This window comes from Haliotis asinina, chromosome 6, assembly GCF_037392515.1.
Source record: "Haliotis asinina isolate JCU_RB_2024 chromosome 6, JCU_Hal_asi_v2, whole genome shotgun sequence".
In the NCBI taxonomy this organism is placed as follows: Eukaryota; Metazoa; Mollusca; class Gastropoda; order Lepetellida; family Haliotidae; genus Haliotis; species Haliotis asinina.
In genome coordinates, this window is record NC_090285.1 from 52248033 (window position 1) to 52268445 (window position 20413).

At 40.9% G+C, this 20413-nt stretch overlaps 2 protein-coding genes across 2 annotated transcripts; both read left to right on the top strand.

The window, feature by feature from the left end:
* Positions 1–1496: 1496 nt before the first annotated feature.
* On the top strand, positions 1497–10168 carry LOC137287316 (uncharacterized). The gene is made up of 8 exons (XM_067819555.1): positions 1497–1783; positions 4317–4438; positions 4729–4795; positions 6078–6191; positions 7382–7475; positions 7968–8056; positions 9254–9364; positions 9919–10168. The coding sequence occupies exons 1-8, from the start codon at positions 1613–1615 to the stop codon at positions 10093–10095; spliced, it is 945 nt and encodes a 314-aa protein (XP_067675656.1). The 5' UTR covers positions 1497–1612; the 3' UTR covers positions 10096–10168.
* Positions 10169–16750: 6582 nt separating this feature from the next.
* LOC137286675 (uncharacterized) lies at positions 16751–20370 on the top strand. Its single transcript, XM_067818651.1, has 6 exons — positions 16751–16864; positions 18002–18115; positions 18410–18503; positions 18840–18928; positions 20187–20206; positions 20358–20370. Exons 1-6 carry the CDS (start codon positions 16751–16753, stop codon positions 20368–20370), a joined length of 444 nt encoding a protein of 147 aa, XP_067674752.1.
* The last annotated feature ends 43 nt before the right edge of the window (positions 20371–20413 follow it).

Sequence of the window (20413 nt, forward strand, 5' to 3'; positions counted from 1 at the left end):
ACTGCTGTCAAAGTCCGGTACATACCCTCCATTCAATGTTCATGTATTGAAACAGACCTGTAATCTATTAGTGTAAATTGGAGACGTTTTGGACGTTGAAGTAGCGAGTGAATATCAATAGCTGTAACTGTGTCTGTAAAGACCCTGTTGACGAGGCTTCATCCAAGGAATGTGTACAGTAACACAGTGTCGTCATATCTCATCCAAGTAATGTGTATAGTGGTACGGGGTCATCATATCTCATCCAAGCAATGTGTATAGTAATACAGCATCGTCATATCTCATCCAAGCAATGTGTATAGTAATACAGCATCGTCATATCTCATCCAAGCAATGTGTGTAGTGGTACGGTATCGTCATATCTCATCCAAGCAATGTGTATAGTGGTACGGTATCGTCATATCTCATCCAAGGAATGTGTTTAGTAATAGAATGTCGTCATACCTCATCCAAGCAATGTATACAGAGTCGTCATATCTCATCCAAGTAATGGGCATAGTGATGCAGTGTCGTCATTTCTCATCTAGGCAATGTGTATAGTAATACAACGTCGTCATATCTCATCCAGGTAATGTATACAGTATCGTCATATCTCATCCAAGCAATGTGTATAGTCATAAAGTGTTGTCATATCTCATCCAAGCAATGGGTATAATGGTACAGTGTCGTCATATCTAATTTAAGCAATGTGTATGTTAAGACAGTGACGTCATACCTCACACAACCTAGATCTATGTTAACAGTGTCATTATATCTCACATACACAAGTGCATTATAATGTATGTCAATTCCTATTACAATGTACGTTTTCATTTATATGTACATCGTAACTGGGTGCCTTTAATCAATGACAAAGGTACAAGATCCACCAAATCGAGTGTGCAAACGACAAAGTTAGTCATCAGAAATATACATGGGTTCGGTCTGCAAGAGGAGTTGGTTGGAGAAAGTCTCTGTGAACGCAAACGGCAGACTTACACGGCGTTTACAGGGTCAGCTCAGACTGAATGCTTGACCAAACGTTGCGATATTACAAACTATTCCCATTATCATTATGCACTCGGTTCTAGAATGTAATATCTTACACCACTGTATAAATCATACCGAAACATGAGTTACACTGAATTCCAATTCTTTGTTTTATACAAATGGTATTTACAAATGAATTTTAATTTTAGACTTTACTGCCCCCTTATTTCCATATTTTATCTCGAGTTTCCTAGCGGCAGAGCCTCGTTTTGAGAGTTCCACGATTGCGTTTGTGAGAGCTAGCTGTACGAAAGAGGACGCTGTACGACGTGTCTGCAAGGATTAGAAGGAGCATAGTGTTGCAATATACAAATTCTTAGACGTGTCAGATCATGCTGATTAAAATTTAGGGACTTAGTTAAATGAATTAGTCTAAAGATTTTAGACTGGTTATCGCACGAAGTTGGCGGAACCCAATAAACAGGAACCGAGACTGTTCTGTAATCACTTGTAACTTGTAGGTCACTAACAGTTTTCATGACAGCCACGTGATCTGGGTAAGGATTTAATTGTCAGTCCAGACAGGCGTCTCTTGCGTCAAGTGGATGAGATTTTCGTCGGTAGTCAGTCTAAAAGTGTGACTATGGCGGCGTCTGCTATCCCAGTTGTTGACTTCCAAAAGTATGGACTGAATGTTACCGACCCCAAGTCCGTGACGGGTGACGTCCTGGAGACCACAGCGAAGGAGATATATGATGCCTTTAGTACAATAGGCTTCCTGTACCTAATTAATCATGGGATTGAAGAAAGAAAGGTAAAGGACACACCCTGTTTCTTATTTACCGTGGCCAATGTCGCAATGGCTCCCATCTTTCAACAGAAAGAACGGTAAACAACCTATTCAGTTTTAATATGTGTGGTGAAGCGTTGTTGTCCTAGGAAAGATCGATGTATTTGTTTCTAACAGTTACTTGAAAGATTTTATGATTTAACTTTCTTTGAATAGCAACATAAGGTGTATTGATTATTGTGGTGTGCTTCTTCTAATAGCTGTAACTGCGTCTTTAACGACCCTGGTGACAATGTTACACGTAATCAAAGCCACCTTGCACTTTGCTCTTGTTGTCTTCTACAAGTAGGTCAGGTCGTGATGTAATCGGGCGTGTACGACCAAACGTTGCAAGGACAGTGGGAGAGTTTTCACTGCTATCTATCAGCCAGTAACGCTTAAGCGGAAGATGCAGTCACATGTTTCTAGATACACTGTACCGGTGGATAGAGTAGGTACCATAGAGTATATTTATACACTACCAGTCATATCTCATCCATGAACTGTGGATATTAAGATACTGCCGTCATGTCTCACCTACAAATTGTGTATATCGATGCAGTCCCATGATATCTGACACATTCGAAGTGAATATCATTACAGTGCCTTCATATTTCACCCATGCAATGTGTATGTTTATACAGTCAAACCGTAAAAGAAACTCAAGTCTGTCTTTTTGTTAAGCTTTTGAGTACATGAAAATGAAAATCATATCTAATTATTTATTCTCTAGAAATCACTGTCAATGTAACAGCTGAAAGCTGCCGTTGGTGTTTCATTGCAATAGGTTCACATTTATCCCAGTCCGTCAAATGGAGATGCCCCTGAACGCGAAAGGGTCCGAAAGAGTGCCCGAGGCACGACTCAAACACCAATCTCCAATTGTTCCAGCAGTGCAAGTGTGAGTAGCTGTTTACCTGCACTAATCCTCCATCCAGATTCGTCCCAGAACGTTCACCGGGAGCCATATCCGGGGAAACAGGCCGCCTTGGAAGAACGTTAATGTTGTTCTGAGCGAGGGCTGTAAAAGTTGCTGACGTTGTTGACGTGTCAAAATTGAACAACATGTGGCCGTCGGCAGTGGATTCCAACATCCCGAAGACGACGCCTACTCGCACCGCTGGACACGGTTCCCTTTGACCCATGAACTCAAGCTGCTGTTACTGTTTCTGGTGGAGTTTGGTTGTTTAGATGACTGACCCAGACGAACCGATCTAGGACAAGAGTTGTCACCCGTGATCGCACGGTACGGAGACGATCAACAACAACCCCGTTTGCTGATGACGTTGAGCAAGTCGTGTAGAGGTGGTAAAATGAGAGCCCAGTTGTCTAGTTATTGCAGAGTTACTTCCGTGTATCTTTGAAATGGTCATTCTCCTCTGCTCAGTCGTTAGTCTAGGTCACGTTTGTGTGACGTGTACTCCCCCAAGCGTCATTACGGAACTGTTTTTTCTTACACAAACCTTTACAAGAATACCTCAGAATGAAGTTCGTGCTTGCTATCCTGAACCGTCTATGCACATGCTAAGTACGGGTTTGCATGAATGTGTTGGTGTGTGCGAATGATTCGTATGGAAGTCAAATTGCATAACATCTCATCTGGGATCATTATATCACTTTAGCATGAACGTTCCCGAAACATGAACTCTTACTGTTATGAAATTTCATTTTTCTCCGAAACTTGCTTTTCTTTTGTTGTTCGGTATATTAATACAATGCCATCATATATCACCCATACATAGGATATATTATTACCATGACGTCATATCTTACACATTCAAAGTGTGCATTAATACACACAATGCATTAATACAATACACTGTTACAACAATTTACATCTAGAAACATGTGACAACAATTTACGTTGTAACAGGCTGCCTTTAGTGGTCCATGCAGAGTTGTATTCAACATCTGCTTGTTTCCTTCACAATGGTTGTTCCGGGGTGCCATTGTACAAATCTTAGAGCTGTGGTGACCGTAACTCCCATACCTTTATCATAGACTTACAACAGTGTTAGCACTAAGACTTCTTTCTACAACGGCACACATGTTGATGAATGCGTTCTTGTTCCATGTTGTTGAATATCCTATTGCTATTCCATGTTGATGAATGTGCTATTCCAGATCGATGAAGGCGCTATTGTTATTCCATGTCGATAAATGTGTTATTGTTATACCAGGTCGATGAATGTTCTAGTTTTACTCCAGGTCGATGAATGTGCTATTGGTTATTTCATGTCGATGAATGTGCTATTGCTATACCAGATCGATGAAGGTGCTATTACCATTCCAGGTTGATGAATGTGGTATTACTATTCCGGTTGGATGATTGTGCAATTATTATTCCAACTTCATGAATGTGCTATTGGTTATTCCATGTCGATGAATGTGCTTTTGTTATACCATATATTTAAATGTCCTATTTCTATTCCACGTCGATGAGTGTGCAATTGTCATTTCATATCGATGAATATCTTATTGGTATTCCATATCGATGAATGTGCTGTTGTTATTCCAGGTGGATGCCATGTTCTCGGTGTCCAAGGCCTTCTTTGATCTACCCGTGGATGAGAAAAGGAAGTGTGCTCGAGTTCAGGCAGATCATGGTGATCATGGCTGGATTGCCCTGGAGAGTGAATCGTGAGTTACAGAATACTTGTAGCAATATTTTAACGTCATTTATCTGTTAGCCACATCCACTATCTTTTGTATTTGATTTTCGAACGTGGTTGACAGTCGGACTTGTTCAGAGACAGCTAAATATCAGAATGACTCATCTTCATACCATGTTAACTAGACACTACATTAGTTAAGGCACATTATGTGAAAGATTTACATTAGCTTTGCCCCAAGTACATTATAGGAAAGTTGCTGAGATGTATACTGCTCAAAGCGGTTCAGTGATACCTCTTTCTTTATTTCCCCACAAGGTTGAATCCCGAGGGACAGGTTGGAGACCTGAAAGAAGCGTTCAACTGTACATCCGGACATGATGGGGTATTTACAATTGCTCATTATCAGGAATGTGTATGTTGCTTGAAGCTCACCTGGTTTAGCGTAAACAATGCTTAGGTCATGGCCTGCTTATCTGGTAAAGACAACTACTAATGAATCCCTTTTACTGAATTTTGTAACCCTTGGAACCACGATGACGGCACTTGAACATTTTCAAGACATTTTTGAAGGCGTTCGATTTTTATTTTCGATATGGCCACTATGTCAGTAATATTGAAATTTCCTCCATTTGAATAGCTGGTGGACACAACAGATAGCATATATTCTTAAGTAATGATGTGAATATTAGTGTGTATTTGACGTTTGCAGATAACAAGAAGGCTAAAAGTTTGTGAGCGATAATAAGGCCACGTATTTTAACATAAGGCAATCGAGGGGAGGTGGGGTAGCCTTGTGGTTAAAGCGTTCGATCTTTGGGTTCGACTCCCCACATGGGTACAATGCGTGAAGCCCATTTCTGGTGTCCCCCGCAGTGATATTGTGGAGCATTGCTACAATATGTATAAAATGTGCCTTTCCTTCTCTTTTGGTTTCTTACGTAAGCTCCACGTTCACGTTGCTATAAGAACCACACGCTGGTAACAAGAAAAGTGAAAGGGCATTTTCAAAATAGACGTTTGGGTTCACCACCTAATTCTTATCACTTTTGTTTCGCCCCTTGTGCGTGCCAAGAACCGATTATCGTGGGTTCGAATCCCGGCTCTTTCTGATCATGGTTCATGGCTTATCAGCATTATAGTAGCTTTCACTAAAGTGGTACACATGTACGACCTGCTTCAGTTTGGCGTTTCATCATTTTATCCAACAAAAAGAAACAGAGTTGATATTCTTGAAATATGGTGTTAACTATTTTAAAAAATACATAAAAAAATAAAATAAAAACATAAAAAAATCGATCTTAAAGATCTCTAGTGAGTGAATATGATACATATTATGCTCTGCAAGCATTTTTTTTATTTAGTCTTCATGGGGGAAAAAGGGTATTCCTCATGTTTACATTTTTTAAATGTTGGCCTTTTGTTACAATTTGCGGTTTATATCAATTTGAAGATGACTTGTGATATCGTAAAGTATAAAATTTGCGGAAATGGACTCATGTCAGTAGTAGGAAAATATTAATTGATATAGTAATTTTCATACTTATACCTTCATAACCTTGAATTTTCTAAAGGTGTTCAAGTGGGACCATTGTCCTACCATGTCGTTTATACTGTACCCTGCAACACCTGCAAGGTGACACCGGTGTAAAGATGGTCTGTTACAGCTGTGGCCGGAGAATCCTGTGGAATTTAAGTCCACGTTCGTGACATTCTATGATGACTGCAAAAATTTGACAGAGCGAATCCTTGACGTCCTGTCTATCGGCCTCAAACTTCAGGTACGATATCCATTGTTGACTCATGATGTGAATGTAAGTGTGCATTTGTAGACTGGATTCAAAATGACTGATGTTTTGCTTATCTCCATGACACCTGAGGAGTGGCATTCAACGTTGATGCATGAAGTGAATACAGTTACGGAACGGAGGTAAACCAGGTGACCGAGGGCGGCCCTAGAAATTTGTCTATTGGCTTTAAGTTTCATGTATGACATCAGCATCAGATTCATGGAACAAAGAGACAAACAAAGCGTGTCAACCAGTCTGAAATATGTGACATACCTTTAAAGGTGGTCCTGCTTTTGGACATAGCCAGGCTTGTTTAATTTTAGATTTTATTCTCCACCCGTTGGGATCAGATTTCAATTCCATGTTTCAGTATCAAATAAACAATTTCAGTTTCTGTATCTGCTCCCAACTTCAATTCACTACTCGTAATTTACAATCTATTTTACCTGCATGAGTGTCTCGATGTCTCCACATGTTCTAGGATCACTGTTGCCTGCGTGAGTGTCCCAATCTCACCCGTGTTCTAGGATCGCTATCACGTGTTGGAGAGAGTCAATTTTCCCCCGTGTTCTAGGATCGCTATTGCCTACTTGAGGTTATCAATGTCTCCCTGTGTTCTAGGATCGCTATTGCCTGCTTGAGTGTCTTTATCTGCCCCCGTGTTCTAGGATCGCTATTGCCTACTTGAGGTTATCAATGTCTCCCTGTGTTCTAGGATCGCTATTGCCTGCTTGAGTGTCTTTATCTGCCCCCGTGTTCTAGGATCGCTATTGCCTACTTGAGTGTCTTTATCTGCCCACGTGTTCTAGGATCGCTATTGCCTACTTGAGGTTATCAATGTCTCCCTGTGTTCTAGGATCGCTATTGCCTGCTTGAGTGTCTTTTCCTGCCCCCGTGTTCTAGGATCGCTATTGCCTACTTGAGGTTATCAATGTCTCCCTGTGTTCTAGGATCGCTATTGCCTGCTTGAGTGTCTTTATCTGCCCCCGTGTTCTAGGATCGCTATTGCCTACTTGAGGGTATCAATTTCCCACCGTTTTCTGGCATAGCCACTATCTACTTGAGTGTCTCAATTTCTCCCAGTGTTCTATGATCGCTGTTACCCGCTAGAAAACAAGAGATCAGGCCTCTGTTTCTGGATTCAGAATCTATCAGTGTCTCAGTGTCTCCCTATGTTCTAGGATCGCTATTACCTGCGTGAGTGTCACAACCTGATGGGCAAGAAAGGCGGCGCCACAACACTGAGAAGCCTGTACTATCCCGCCCTGCCTGAATGTAAGGACTGTTTCTGTCCACTGTGCAATTATTTGCAGCTTTTTAGTATAAAACCTTGAGGTGTGTTTTTTTTCTGAAATGGAGGGGTCTGGTAGTGTAGGATGAGGTGTAAAACGTAGGGTGTAAGGTGTAAGGTGTGAGGAGTGTGGGTGCATGGAGTAGGATGTAGAATGTACGGTGTAGGGTGTAAGATAGAGGGTATAAGGTATGAGATAGAGGTATGGTGTGTGAAGTGTAGGGTGTGGGGAGTGAAGTGTGAGATGTAAGGTGTATGGTGTAAGGTGTAGAGAGTAGTGTGCAGTGTGTGAGGTGTGCGATGTATGGTGTAGGATATACGGTGTAGGGTGTAAGAAGTAGGGTATGAAATAGATTTTGAGGTGTGGGATGTAGGGTGTGAGGTATATGATGTATAGTTTCAAATGCACAATTCTCTCTTACTTGCACACATGCAGCCTTCTAAATTACAAAGAGTTTCTAATTCTGCACCTCCAGCCGTGAAGCCAGGTCAAGTACGCTGTGGAGAACACTCCGACTATGGTACAATAACACTACTGTTCCAGGACGACATTGGAGGCTTGGAGGTAAGGTTCTCTGTGTGATTCAGGACACAAAATGACACGTACTGTGATGAAACTGTAGTGCTTTTTTCTGGGATTTGACCAGTTTGAGACCAGATAACACCACATCACCCATGTAATAAATACTTCAGTTTGAAAATCCAAAATAAATTTCTTCCGTGAATGTATTTTATTTGTCACCATGGTGTGGACAAAACCACAACGTTTATCTTCAAACCATTCAGTAGACCATTCAGATATGAAATGGTTACATGGCTATATAGGAACAATGCAGTTCCTGGTTATAAACGCATCTTCAAAATACAAGTCAAGCAATTTGTGAGATTTGGTGAGATTTTGGGGATTTGGTGAGATACTAAAATGCGTTTGGTGATTGTATTTGTATTCAGGGAGGCTGGAACTCGGCCTTCAGCCACCGTTAACGTCTTGTTTCCCTATGGCATTCCGTAAAGTAATTGTTTGAACGTTATATTAGTGGTTTGGGTTCGCGTTTAGGATTCAGACCGACCTTAAATGACTGTATATTCTTTGAATGTCAGTTGCATGCTGCAGATGGAGAACACAGATTCGTTGGTGCTTATATATTTCGTTAAAGGCAATGGACACAACTGATTGACTTCATCGTTTAGGTATACGCAGCACTGAGCAATATTCCAGCCACATGGCGACGGTCTTTAAATAATTGACTCTGGACCATTCAATCCAGTGATGAATAGCAAGTGCATCAATTTATGTGGCAACCAAGTCAGCGAGCCTGACCACCCAATTCCGTTCGTCGCCTCATACGACGAGCATTGGGTACTGAAGATCAATTCTAACCGGGCTTCTCATGGGTCTGATAAACATATAGCCAGTTTGCAAACGTATGACATACGTTTCAACGTGTGTCCATGATATGGTTCAGGTGATGAGTGCTGTCGGTGTGTGTGGTATGACGTCTTTCATGTGATGACTGATGATACGATGTTTGTGGTATGACGTCTTTCAGGTGATGACTGCAGATGAGGTATATGTGACAAGACGTCTTTCAGGTGATGACAGCTGATGAGATGTATATGGTATTGCGTCCTTCAGACGATGAACAATCATGACGCATGTGTGGCATGGTACAGGCGATGATGTGGTATGACGTGGTGATGAATACTGATGACATGTGTGTGGTATGTTTCAGGTAATGAATGGTAATGCGGCATGTTTCAGGTGATGAACACCGATGGCATGTATGTGCCGGCCACGCCCATTCCAAACGCCATTGTGGTCAACATTGGTGACATGATGCAGCGATGGACAGCAGATCAGCTTAAAGGCACAGTGAGCAAACTTTACTGTGTAGAACCAATCCGACGATTACGCAAAATATAATTAAAAATATGTAAATGAATTGTACGCTTTCTATACACGTGAGTGATTGGTTAATAGTAGGTGAACGTCACAAGCAGTATGGAGATGTTAGCCCAGTGATCCTGGCGCAAGCCAAGTCTAAGAATACCTTGTACCAACATAGTGCATGATCTCTGGCTTGTACGACCCTACATGTACATGGTTTTATGCTTCAAATGTTTAGCTTTTCATGGACACCGGGTGTTTGTGCAAAGGGCGCTGTACTTGAATGTCTGAACTTGTGAATACGCCCTGGAGTAGTACTCTCACATACTGGCGGGGGTTCTGTTATGCGGATTAGTTTCATGTTTGTAGTTTCGGCCACTTGAAGCCTGATTTCATACCCAAAACTGGTTCTGCGGTCACACCCACACCTGTCTTCGTCGTGGCGTCTATGACTTGACCCAGACAGAGAGAAACTCGCCATTGTTATAGAGCAACCTCCCTCTTGTGTCAAGTATATCATCCACGTTTCGTATTTTCAGAAACACCGGGTGCTCATTCCAGAAGCGGAAGTGAAGAAACATCAGAGTCGACAATCAATTGCTTTCTTTGTCAATCCAAATAATGATACCATGATTAAATGTCTGGATGGTTCAAACAAGTATGAACCCATCTCATCTGAGGACTATCTGAATTATAGATTCAGTGTGACCTTTTAGTTATGAATGAAAACACTTGTCGACATTGCTCGAGAATTAATATCTTTAGCGATTAAACCATATGTTCTACCTCTTCCATCCCCTACTTTTACATCATGGTGATATATGAATTGTAAACGTTTTAAGTAACGGAGTCGACAAGTAATTCATTCTGAAAATAACCACTGTTTTGTCTATAACTGCTTTGTCCGTTTGTTAATCATGTTCTATTTCTCCAGTGTGGCAAATAGTCATTCACTCACTGCGTGAACACACCCTGATTTGGACATGGGATTGTGATTTATTGAAAATATGTATATCATTTGATATGGATGAAATTTTGTTTCCACTTGCGGAGCATCTCTGCAATATTATGGCCAGCAATGAGCCAATACATTTTCCCACTCGTCTGGAACTTGATAAGAACACGTGTCCATCAACGTCACAGGCCACCAATCACAATAGTGAAAAGTGTCCATCAGTGTCATAGGCCATCTCGTAGACGTCCGCTATTCCAGTTATTGACTTTCAGAAGTACGTATTGAACCTTGCACACCCAAAATTTGTAACGAGTGACGTCCCGGAGACATCGGCCAAGGAGACATGTGAAGCATTTAGTACAAAAGACTTCAAGTACCCAATGAATGATGGGATCGAATCCAAACTGGTAAACAGCATATCCTGTTCCTTGGTATTATGCACCAAGTTGAAATGGTCCACAGGGAGGCCTCATTGCGCGTTTTTCAATAATGAAGGTAAATAACATATATAGTTTTAATGTTTTGTGGACAATGTTGAAATGTTATAGTCCTATGGAAGGTCGATGTTTTTGCCTATACCAGTTACCTCCCATAGTCACGAAAGGATCCTCTCCGCCATGGGAACGAATGAAATACGCACTAAACGCCAAAAGAAAAGCTACCCTCGTACCTTTATGAATTACAGTGGAAGCTGTCTAAACCGGCACTCACTGGGACTGAAGAAATAATCTGGTTAAGACAATGTGCTGGATTGGTGATAAATGTGCAAGTCACGGATCATCCTCGATATCTCCAGGGTATACGTTCCGAAAAGTCTCCACTATACCCTGGACGCATCTACGGCTCTGCCAGATAAATTTATTACCTCCCTTGGCTGGCTCCGCCTTCTCACAGTAGCCAATCAGCTAGGCCGCCGTTATAACCGAGCTTGCCAGTGTCAACAAAGGCAGCGGTCGCAACTGCTAAGGTTTGCTCGCAGTGCGACTCTGATTTTAGGGAAATCATACAAAGAAATTCAGAGGTCCGAAACTTTAAAACAACATATGCAAGAACTCCTTCTACCTCTTCCAGATAACCTCTGCATTGTTTCTGTTGCCAAGTATAATCAGTTAGATAATTCAAAAAACGAAAGTGAGTTGTGATTGGTTCGCTCAACTTCCCAGCGTAGACACCTGATTGGATCAAAAGAAAGTCAAGGGAGGTAATAAATTTATCTGGCAGAGCCTCTTTTCGAGCTTGCCGAAATAAACCAATAACAGTGATTTAGAGGTCCCTAAAACAAAGCTTGAAATAAAAGTCTGTTTACAACCACCTAAAGTCACCATTTTTCACTATTCTAACAAGAAACAACTGTTGTAGGGTGTAGAAAATGGTAAAAGAATCATTCCTATGATTTCAGTCTTTTAAACATTTACTGCTGATTTACATCAGTAAAAATAAGTAAAACGTTTCTTTGATACGAGGGAAAGTGTTTAGGAACATCTAATTTTTGTTAATTTTTGATTGCAAAGTAACATTTTTCCATTTTCTGTTTACGCATTGCAATACCAGTTGCCGAAACGCAGAAATATTCAAGCAGTATTTGCGTCAGTGTTACGTTTAGAATGATTCTATAGGGTATAAAGGGAGTCTAGAATGAGTGATATGATACACAGGTACGAGACATATGCCACAATTAACAGCTGAAGAAGAGAAGGAGACATTTAGTTTGGGATGATGCAGATGGGGTCAACATACAAGGCTCCTGCCAACAATATCGGATACCATCGGATACCATCGGATACCATCGTATCACGGTTTCAAGACTTATTCATTGCTACAGACAGACTGGGTTCACAGATGACAGACCAAGAAATATACCTCCACACATCGCAATGTCAACTGAGCAGAGGCACCTCCGTCATTAAGGAAGGAGGGTAACGTTTCTTTTGGCGTTTAGTATATGTATATGATTATGTATATGTATATGTATATGTATACGTATATGTATCATGTATGCACTGATTTTGTGTCGGTACGTATCCTCCATTAAACGCACTTGTATTTAAACAGAACCAAAAACTGATACTGCGAATCTGAGAATAATAGCGAAAGAATACCAATAACTGTTGTTTGTATCTGGAAGACGCGGAATTAAAGCTCCGCTGCACCTTGCACCTTTTATCTCATAGAGATCCATGTTGAAATTGATAATCAACAAACGCTTCTTTATCGTATCGGGATTGGGTGGTCGAATCAAAGACTCGATGCACATGTTTTGGATCACTGGCTTTCCTGGTCCCGACTCAATTAGTCACAAACCAACGTCATGCAGTTGAAAAAACTGTTAGGTGCTGCGATAACAGCAAAACCGAAAGAACAAATAAACACCACTCGAGGAGCAAACACGAAGAAGTGTGTTCACTCTGATGTGGTGAGAGACTGGCCGAAATGGCCACTGCACGTGGTTCCTTGATCGTATACAAGGTTGACGAAGCTCATGATGAACTTCTGCTAATCTCTTCCGTGTTTGAAACCGTGAAGATGCAGGTCAGAATTGACCCTCATTGTAAACCAAAAGTCACTGTGTTTTGTAATCTGTTCCAAATGCATTCCCGTGCTTCAAACACTCAGTAACAGCCGGAAATTGGCCAACACAAGATGTTTATCTCCTAAGTATCCAGGTTGCGTTTATCGATGCACATGCAGTTGGTACCTGGATAGTCTGATCCAGATGGTTTACCACATAGCTTGAATATTTAGAGCATGTGATATGTAGGCGCCATTAGCCACCCGAAATGGAAATGTTAGGTAGCTTGTCTTAATACAGTTCTGAGCTCCGGTTGAGAAAGGGGTGAGCAGAGCCTGCTGGATCTTGTTTTATTGTCTGCTTGGCAAGTGATGTCAAAGGGGACAGGTATGCAGCTCAGAGTCACTATGTGTGTGAACAGGACATCCATGTTGAATAGTGGCACGGAATCTCAGTAGACCAACACTATAAACCCGGCTTAATATTTAGTTCGGATTAGTACAAACTCGGCCATATATGGCAAGAATGAGATGACAGTTAGTGTCCATGGGGATGCGCACCTTTTGCCCAATGTCTTATTTCCATATTTCACACTGAATCTTTTGTCATATTTTGTACTTTTATGTCATGATGGACATGTCACGACGTTATAGTCATGTAGATGTTCAGCCAGGACAATAGTCGTCAAATGGTCATTCTAGAAGTTGGTGAGGACATTAGGACCACAGCCGACTGACTATGCGAATATGAGAAATATATGGCCACCTTTTTCAAACCTCAGATATACCGAAAACCTTCCTGTTCAATAGCCATACGTGACCACTGTGTCAACTTTAGTGGACAATATTCTTTCACTTGACTGTTGGGCTGTCAATGAAGCTCCGTTCAATGGTGTATGATTGTAGCTTATCAATGACATCACACGTTACACAAACATAGGACATATCTCAGGTGCTGCCTGAGAATAGTAATTATATAATTACTGATTATCGGACATGGTTTGTTTGGCATTCAACAACACTGTATCTGTATGACTACAACGAATATATGATCCAACACAGATCAAACAATATGTATGACATGAATCAATCAATCCAAGCCGTTTGGATACGTTGATACACCATAACTGACCTATGTCGTACAGGCCAGCTGGATAAATATTTTTTCTCAATGCATTTTCATGAAAAAACGAATGACTCTGAAAATACTTCAAAGGATATTCTTTAAAAAGTAAGGATCATGGGGATAATAAAATATAAAAGTTAGTACCAAGTTTTTAAAACGAATACGTGTTGAAAACATACGTCTGTAAAATACCAACCATCCTAGAATTTGTAGATGCAGCGACGCTAAACAGCTTTATGATTTTAACTCCTTCAAGGACAGTAAATTAAAATATGTTGACCATCATTGCAGACTGAATAATCTTTTCATGCTGTAATGACTTACATGATTTCATTAATTGCTTCTGTACAAACATGGGCTGGAGGTATCGCCATGACAAAAGGAAAAAGTTATCATGCAGTTTCCAGCCATTAGTGTTACTGATTAGCACGCTGGGGAGCAGGGTTCAACACACCCATAATATTGGCGTTTGACCCAATTCTTCAGGGCGTTTTTAGACAATGACAAGGGTACAAGATGTACAAAATTGATTGCAAAGTAACACTAATTCAACTTATAACACGTACTGATTGGAAGAAGCCTGTAAGAATGGTTGGGGGACTTTCTCTGAAGGAAATTGGAAGACTCACATGTCGCCTCATTCCTCGTCAGCTGAATGTTGAACTGATTACCCAATCATTTCTATTATGCACACGTTTCTAATAATTGATATGTACTAAAACTGTATAAATGTATGTTAGTAACAGTCAACGTGACTGCCACGTGACTTAGGTAAGGATTTAATTGGCAGTCCGAAAGGGCGACTGTCACCTGACGTGGGTAGGATTTTCGCAGACAGGCTAATCGTGCGACTATGGCGACGTCTGCTATCCCAGTTGTTGACTTCCAGAGGTACGGACTGAATGTTACCGACCCAAAGTCCGTGACGAGTGATGTCCTGGAGACCACAGCCAAGGAGATATATGATGCCTTCAGTACAATTGGCTTTCTGTACCTAATTAATCATGGGATCGAAGAAAGAAAGGTAAACAACATATTCAGTTTTCATGTTTTGTGGACAATGTTGAAATGTTCCAGTCCAAGAGAAGGGACCATTTTTCCTTTTAACAGTTACGCTGGAGCGATCGGCAACCCAGGTAATTTTTGGTATACAGAAACGTACCTAGCCAATTTTAGAATACAGAAACGTACCCTAGAATGTGTCCATTCCTTTATATGTCATTCCCTGACCGAAACTGCCATACTGTTGCATTAGGTACGTGCATTTGGTTGCGTTATATGAGATTCGAGCATACACAGTAACGAATATTTCGTGATGCACGACGCCACTATTTCTGTTTTGTGTTGGGAAATATGGTCCCGTTTCCCGTTTAGGTAACCGGGTACGTTTCTGTATTTTGACGTAGTTTAGGATCAGTTTCTTTACACAGAAACGTACTTGAGGTTCATATCTGTAATACCTGTGTGGACATCAACCCCTTCACCAACAGTTACCTCCCTTGGTGTCAAGATTTTCTGATTTGACGTTCTTTGAATTGCAATACAACGTCCGCTAATGTCTACTGAGTATGTGTGCTGCTGCCATCTATCACACATGTAATGTATGTGCGTATCCTCCATTCTATGCCCATGTATTGAAACAGGACCATCACCAACCTTGCTCTTGTGTCTCTCAAGCGTTGTGTTTGTCTGGTAGTATGGGCTAGCTGGTGGTTGTTGTGTGAGCTCTTTGACCAGATGCTATTCATCATGCATTGACTGGTTTGGCAACGTACAAGGAAACAGTCTGTGTGAATGTATGTCCCTCACAGATTTAGCAGGACGTTCAGGCTGCCACATGTTTCAATGTATACAGTATTCATGCACAGAGTATAGTGATGCCAGTCACGTCCCACAGGTGTAATGCACATATTAATAAGTGCCCTCATAGCTCATCCATAATACCAAACTTCCCTCTTCCGTCGACCAAGCAGTGTTCATATTTATGCATTGTCTGTTTCCACAATGGTTGCTCCTGGGTGTCTTTGTACAAACCTTAGCGCTAATGTAGCTGTAACTCCCATACCTTAATGCAGACAACAATCTTAGTGCTAAGGATGTTTGTACAACTACAGACAGGTCGATGACTGTGCTATTAATATTCCTGTTGGATAAAAGTGCTTTTGTTATTCCATGTAAATTAGATGGCTATGCTGTTGTTATTCCATGTAAAGTAGATGGCTATGCTGTTGTTATTCCATGTAAATTAGATGGCTATGCTGTTGTTATTCCATGTAAATTAGATGGCTATGCTGTTGTTATTCCTTGTAAATTAGATGGCTATGCTGTTGTTATTCCTTGTAAATTAGATGGCTATGCTGTTGTTATTCCATGTAGAAGGATATGTTATTTATTCCATATAGATGGATATGCTGTTGTTGTTTAAGGTGGATGCCATGTTCTCTGTATCCAAGACCTTTTTTTATCAACCCGTGGAAGAGAAAAAGAAGTGTGTAAGGGTGCTCGCTGATCATGGTAATCATGGCTGGGTTCCCATAGAGGGTGAATGGTGAGTCACAGAATACTTGTAGCCTCATTTTTAATTCATTTATTTGGTAGCTGCTTCTACCATTTGTTTTTGGTAAATAAAGGTAAAGTTACCACTTGTACAGAGACAACTGCGTATCTCAATAATTCATTTTCGCGCCGTGTTAATTTATATACTATATTGGTTGACGTAGATTATGGGAACGGTTTACTTTAGCTATGTCCAAAGTATACTAGCTTTTTGGATGTTGCTGAGATGCACAGAGTTCAGAGCGGCTCAGTTCTTTGTTTTTTCCCCACAAGGTTGAATCCCGAACGAAAGGTTGGAGACCTGAAGGAGGCATTCAACTTTACACCTGGGCATGATGGGGTATTTACCTTTGTTCATTACCACGAACATGTATGCTGCTTGAAGCTCACCTGGTTGAACGTGAAAATTACTTCCATCATAGCTCTCTTATCTGTCGGCATATACGTAAAGAAATCTCATAGGAAATCTCTTTTGCTGAAACATCTTCTAATACCTCTCTATCACATGGAACATTTCCAAGACTCTTTTCAAGACTTTCGATTTTCATTCTCAGTAGGGCAACCACACTAAAATTCCCCTTCCTTGTTCTGGCTTGTACTCCGACTGTACTTAAGAAGACACGTGAACGGTTTGCTGTGCCCTCAACATGTAACACACATCATACTGTTCAATAGAATGAATATTATTCTGTGTTTGACGTTTGACGTTTCACTGCGTGAGTATTACGCTCTATGGGGCGATTCGATTTAGTTCAAGGAATTCATTGTTAGGCGGCACACCGTGTGACAAAAATGTTTTCCAGTATCTTCCTGTTTGGCATGTTACGGTTAAGAATTTACCGTGGCAATAATTTAAGAAATCCCCTTGTAAACCAGTAAAACAAAACAAAGACAAGTTGTTTACCTTCACATTCTGTTATTATGCAACCAGAGCAAGGTGTACAAAGTCACAAGTCAATATAACAATGCAGATTACAGATACAATTCAAGAGAGACCAAATCTATGTCAGTGGGTCACAAAATACAATATAGCAAAATAGCGAAAATATTAGCTTATGGTAACCATGTCATCAGAAAGCCTCAAGCATACATACTGCTGGTTAAATATAGTTGTTTTGTGCAGATTTCAATTGTAAAGAGTTCGGTGTCAGTGACTGGGGATTTTTGTCCCGCCGAACCCTAAACAGTACCTGTTGTTTGGTGGTCCGTTCGGCCGTCTCTCATTTGATTGGACGGTATTGGGTCGCTCAAAGGTTAGCTGACGCGACCTAGGCTTTTCTTGTACAAGCAGTCTAATAAGGAGCCGAAGTTTACTTAGTTTGGTAAGTTTACTGTGGAACTATCTGATTATTTCATAGCGATACTTCAATCTATCACAACAAGAAATCTGCAATGGTTGACGTAGGACTCCAATCCTAATATGTCCTCTATACAGTCGACTGCTATTTGACACATGTGTGACGTTGCACTGTTGCAGCCGTGGCCGGAGGTTCCTGTGGAATTTAAGCCAACGTTCGTAAATTTCCACGATGACTGCACACGACTGGCAGAGCGAATCCTTGATGTCCTGTCAATCTGCCTAGAGCTTGAGGTATGGCATCTACAGCAGATTCATGGAGTGAATTTAGATCGAGTACAAGTAGGTAACAAAGGGTGTTTTTTTGTGTCATGTCTGAAACATAAGCCCTGGTTTCAACATTGTCCTGTTTTCGAGGATAGTCAGTGTCTACTGATTTCAGATTCAGTTTCGTTGTCTCTTAGGATTAAATTTGCATCCCATGGTTCAGTATCGGAAAATTCAGTTCCTGCCTCTGTTTGAGGATTTATCTTTAGGATCTATTCAGGATCAATTCTGTTTGCTTGAGTGCCTCTTTCCGTGTTCTAGGATCGCTATTACCTGCGCGAGTGTCACAACTTGATGGGCAAGAAAGGTGGCGCCGCCACACTCAGAAGTCTGTACTATCCCGTTCTGCCTGAAAGTAAGGTTTGTTTCTGTTTAGTATTGAACAGTTGTGGTTACTTTGTGTAGGATGGCGAAGAAAACGATATGTTTTGGAGTGAGGAAGGGGTTGGTGTTGGGTGGTTATTGGACGTGGGGTGTGAGGTGTGGGATGTAGGGTGTAGGGCGTAGGGCGTAGGGTGTAGGGTGTAGGGTGTAGAGTGTAAGGTGAAAGATGGGGGATATGAGGTTGGCGTATTGGGTGTGGGGTGTAGGATATGTGAATCATAAAAAACCCGATCTAATCGACAGTTCTCACAGTGAACACACATACAATCTAATAAGCTACAATGACTTTCCACTTGTGTACCTACAGCCGTGAAACCAGGTCAAGTCCGCTGTGGAGAACACTCCGACTATGGTACAACAACACTGCTGTTCCAGGACGACATTGGAGGCTTAGAGGTGAGGTTCATCTCAAAGTCTTCTTGGACGAAATTGTCAGAAAGTGAAGCTAATGATTTTCTCTGATATCTTTGGCATTTTGAAAACGTAAATCAGGCCCACATATTTCACTCTGAAGAAAACCAACAATTTCAGCTTGCTTATGTGGATTCATATTATTTGCTATAATAATATGGACATGAATGCCATTTCAGTTCAAACTAAACTGCTGTCTCCGTATATATCGTCATTAGATTATTGAGAAACGACCTTTCATGTACGGAAAAAGAGCTATGTTTTGAAATTAGAATTAGAATACGGCAACACGAAATGAAATTCTTAAATTGTTACATGGACACAGTTCTTAGTTTCTAAAGTTTTCATTTCAATTAGAAATGCTTATATGGTTACACTGAAACAAAGGTAATTCTTAGTTTCTACAGGAATCCTCGATAAACAAGCAGTGTGGTCTTGGGTGTTAATCTGGACAAGATTCAGGAAACATCTTTGCAAGCCCAATATCAGTTAGGCTGATGCTCAGGGTTCGTAGTATTAAGAGTCATCATAAGTGCTTCAGATGTTGAATACAGATGACGCGTCCATGTCTGTGACATCAGTTTTAATGTGCAGGCGTGTTTGCATGTGTGTGCGTGTGCGTGTGCGTGTGCGTGTGCGTGTGCGTGTGCATGTGGATGTCTGATGGTTTTGTTGTCGAATGCATGATTATGCGATGAGCATCGGTTCACTATACCTGTTTATCTTGAATACATTTGACAAAACATTTCCTTACTGATCAGGAATATTTGCTAAGAGGTGATGTTTCGCTTACGATGTATGTGGCATGACATATTTCAAGTGCGACCAGTGATGACATGTATGTGGTATGACATGTTGCAGGCAATGAATACTGATGAGGTGTTTGTGACATGACATGTTTCAGGCGTGATCAATGATGGTATGTATGTGGTATGACATGTTTCAGAAAACGAATACTGATGACATGTATGTGGTATGACATGTTTCAAGTGTGACCAATGATGACGTGTTTGTGGTATGACATGTTTCAGGTGTGATCAATGATGGTATGGATGTGGTATGACATGTTTCAGGAAATGAATACTGATGACATGTATGTGGTAAGACATGTTTCAGGTGTGATCAATGATGGTATGGATGTGGTATGACATGTTTCAGGAAATGAATACTGATGACATGTATGTGGTAAGACATGTTTCAGGTGTGATCAATGATGGTATGTATGTGGTATGACATGTTTCAGGTGATGAATGCTGATGACATGTATGTGGTATGACATGTTTCAGGGGTGATCAATGATGGTATGTATGTGGTATGACATGTTTCAGGAAATGAATACTGATGACGTGTTTGTGGTATGACATGTTTCAGGTGATGAATGCTGATGACATGTATGTGGTATGACATGTTTCAGGTGTGACAAATGATGACATGTATGTGGTATGACATGTGGCAGGGGTGATCAATGAT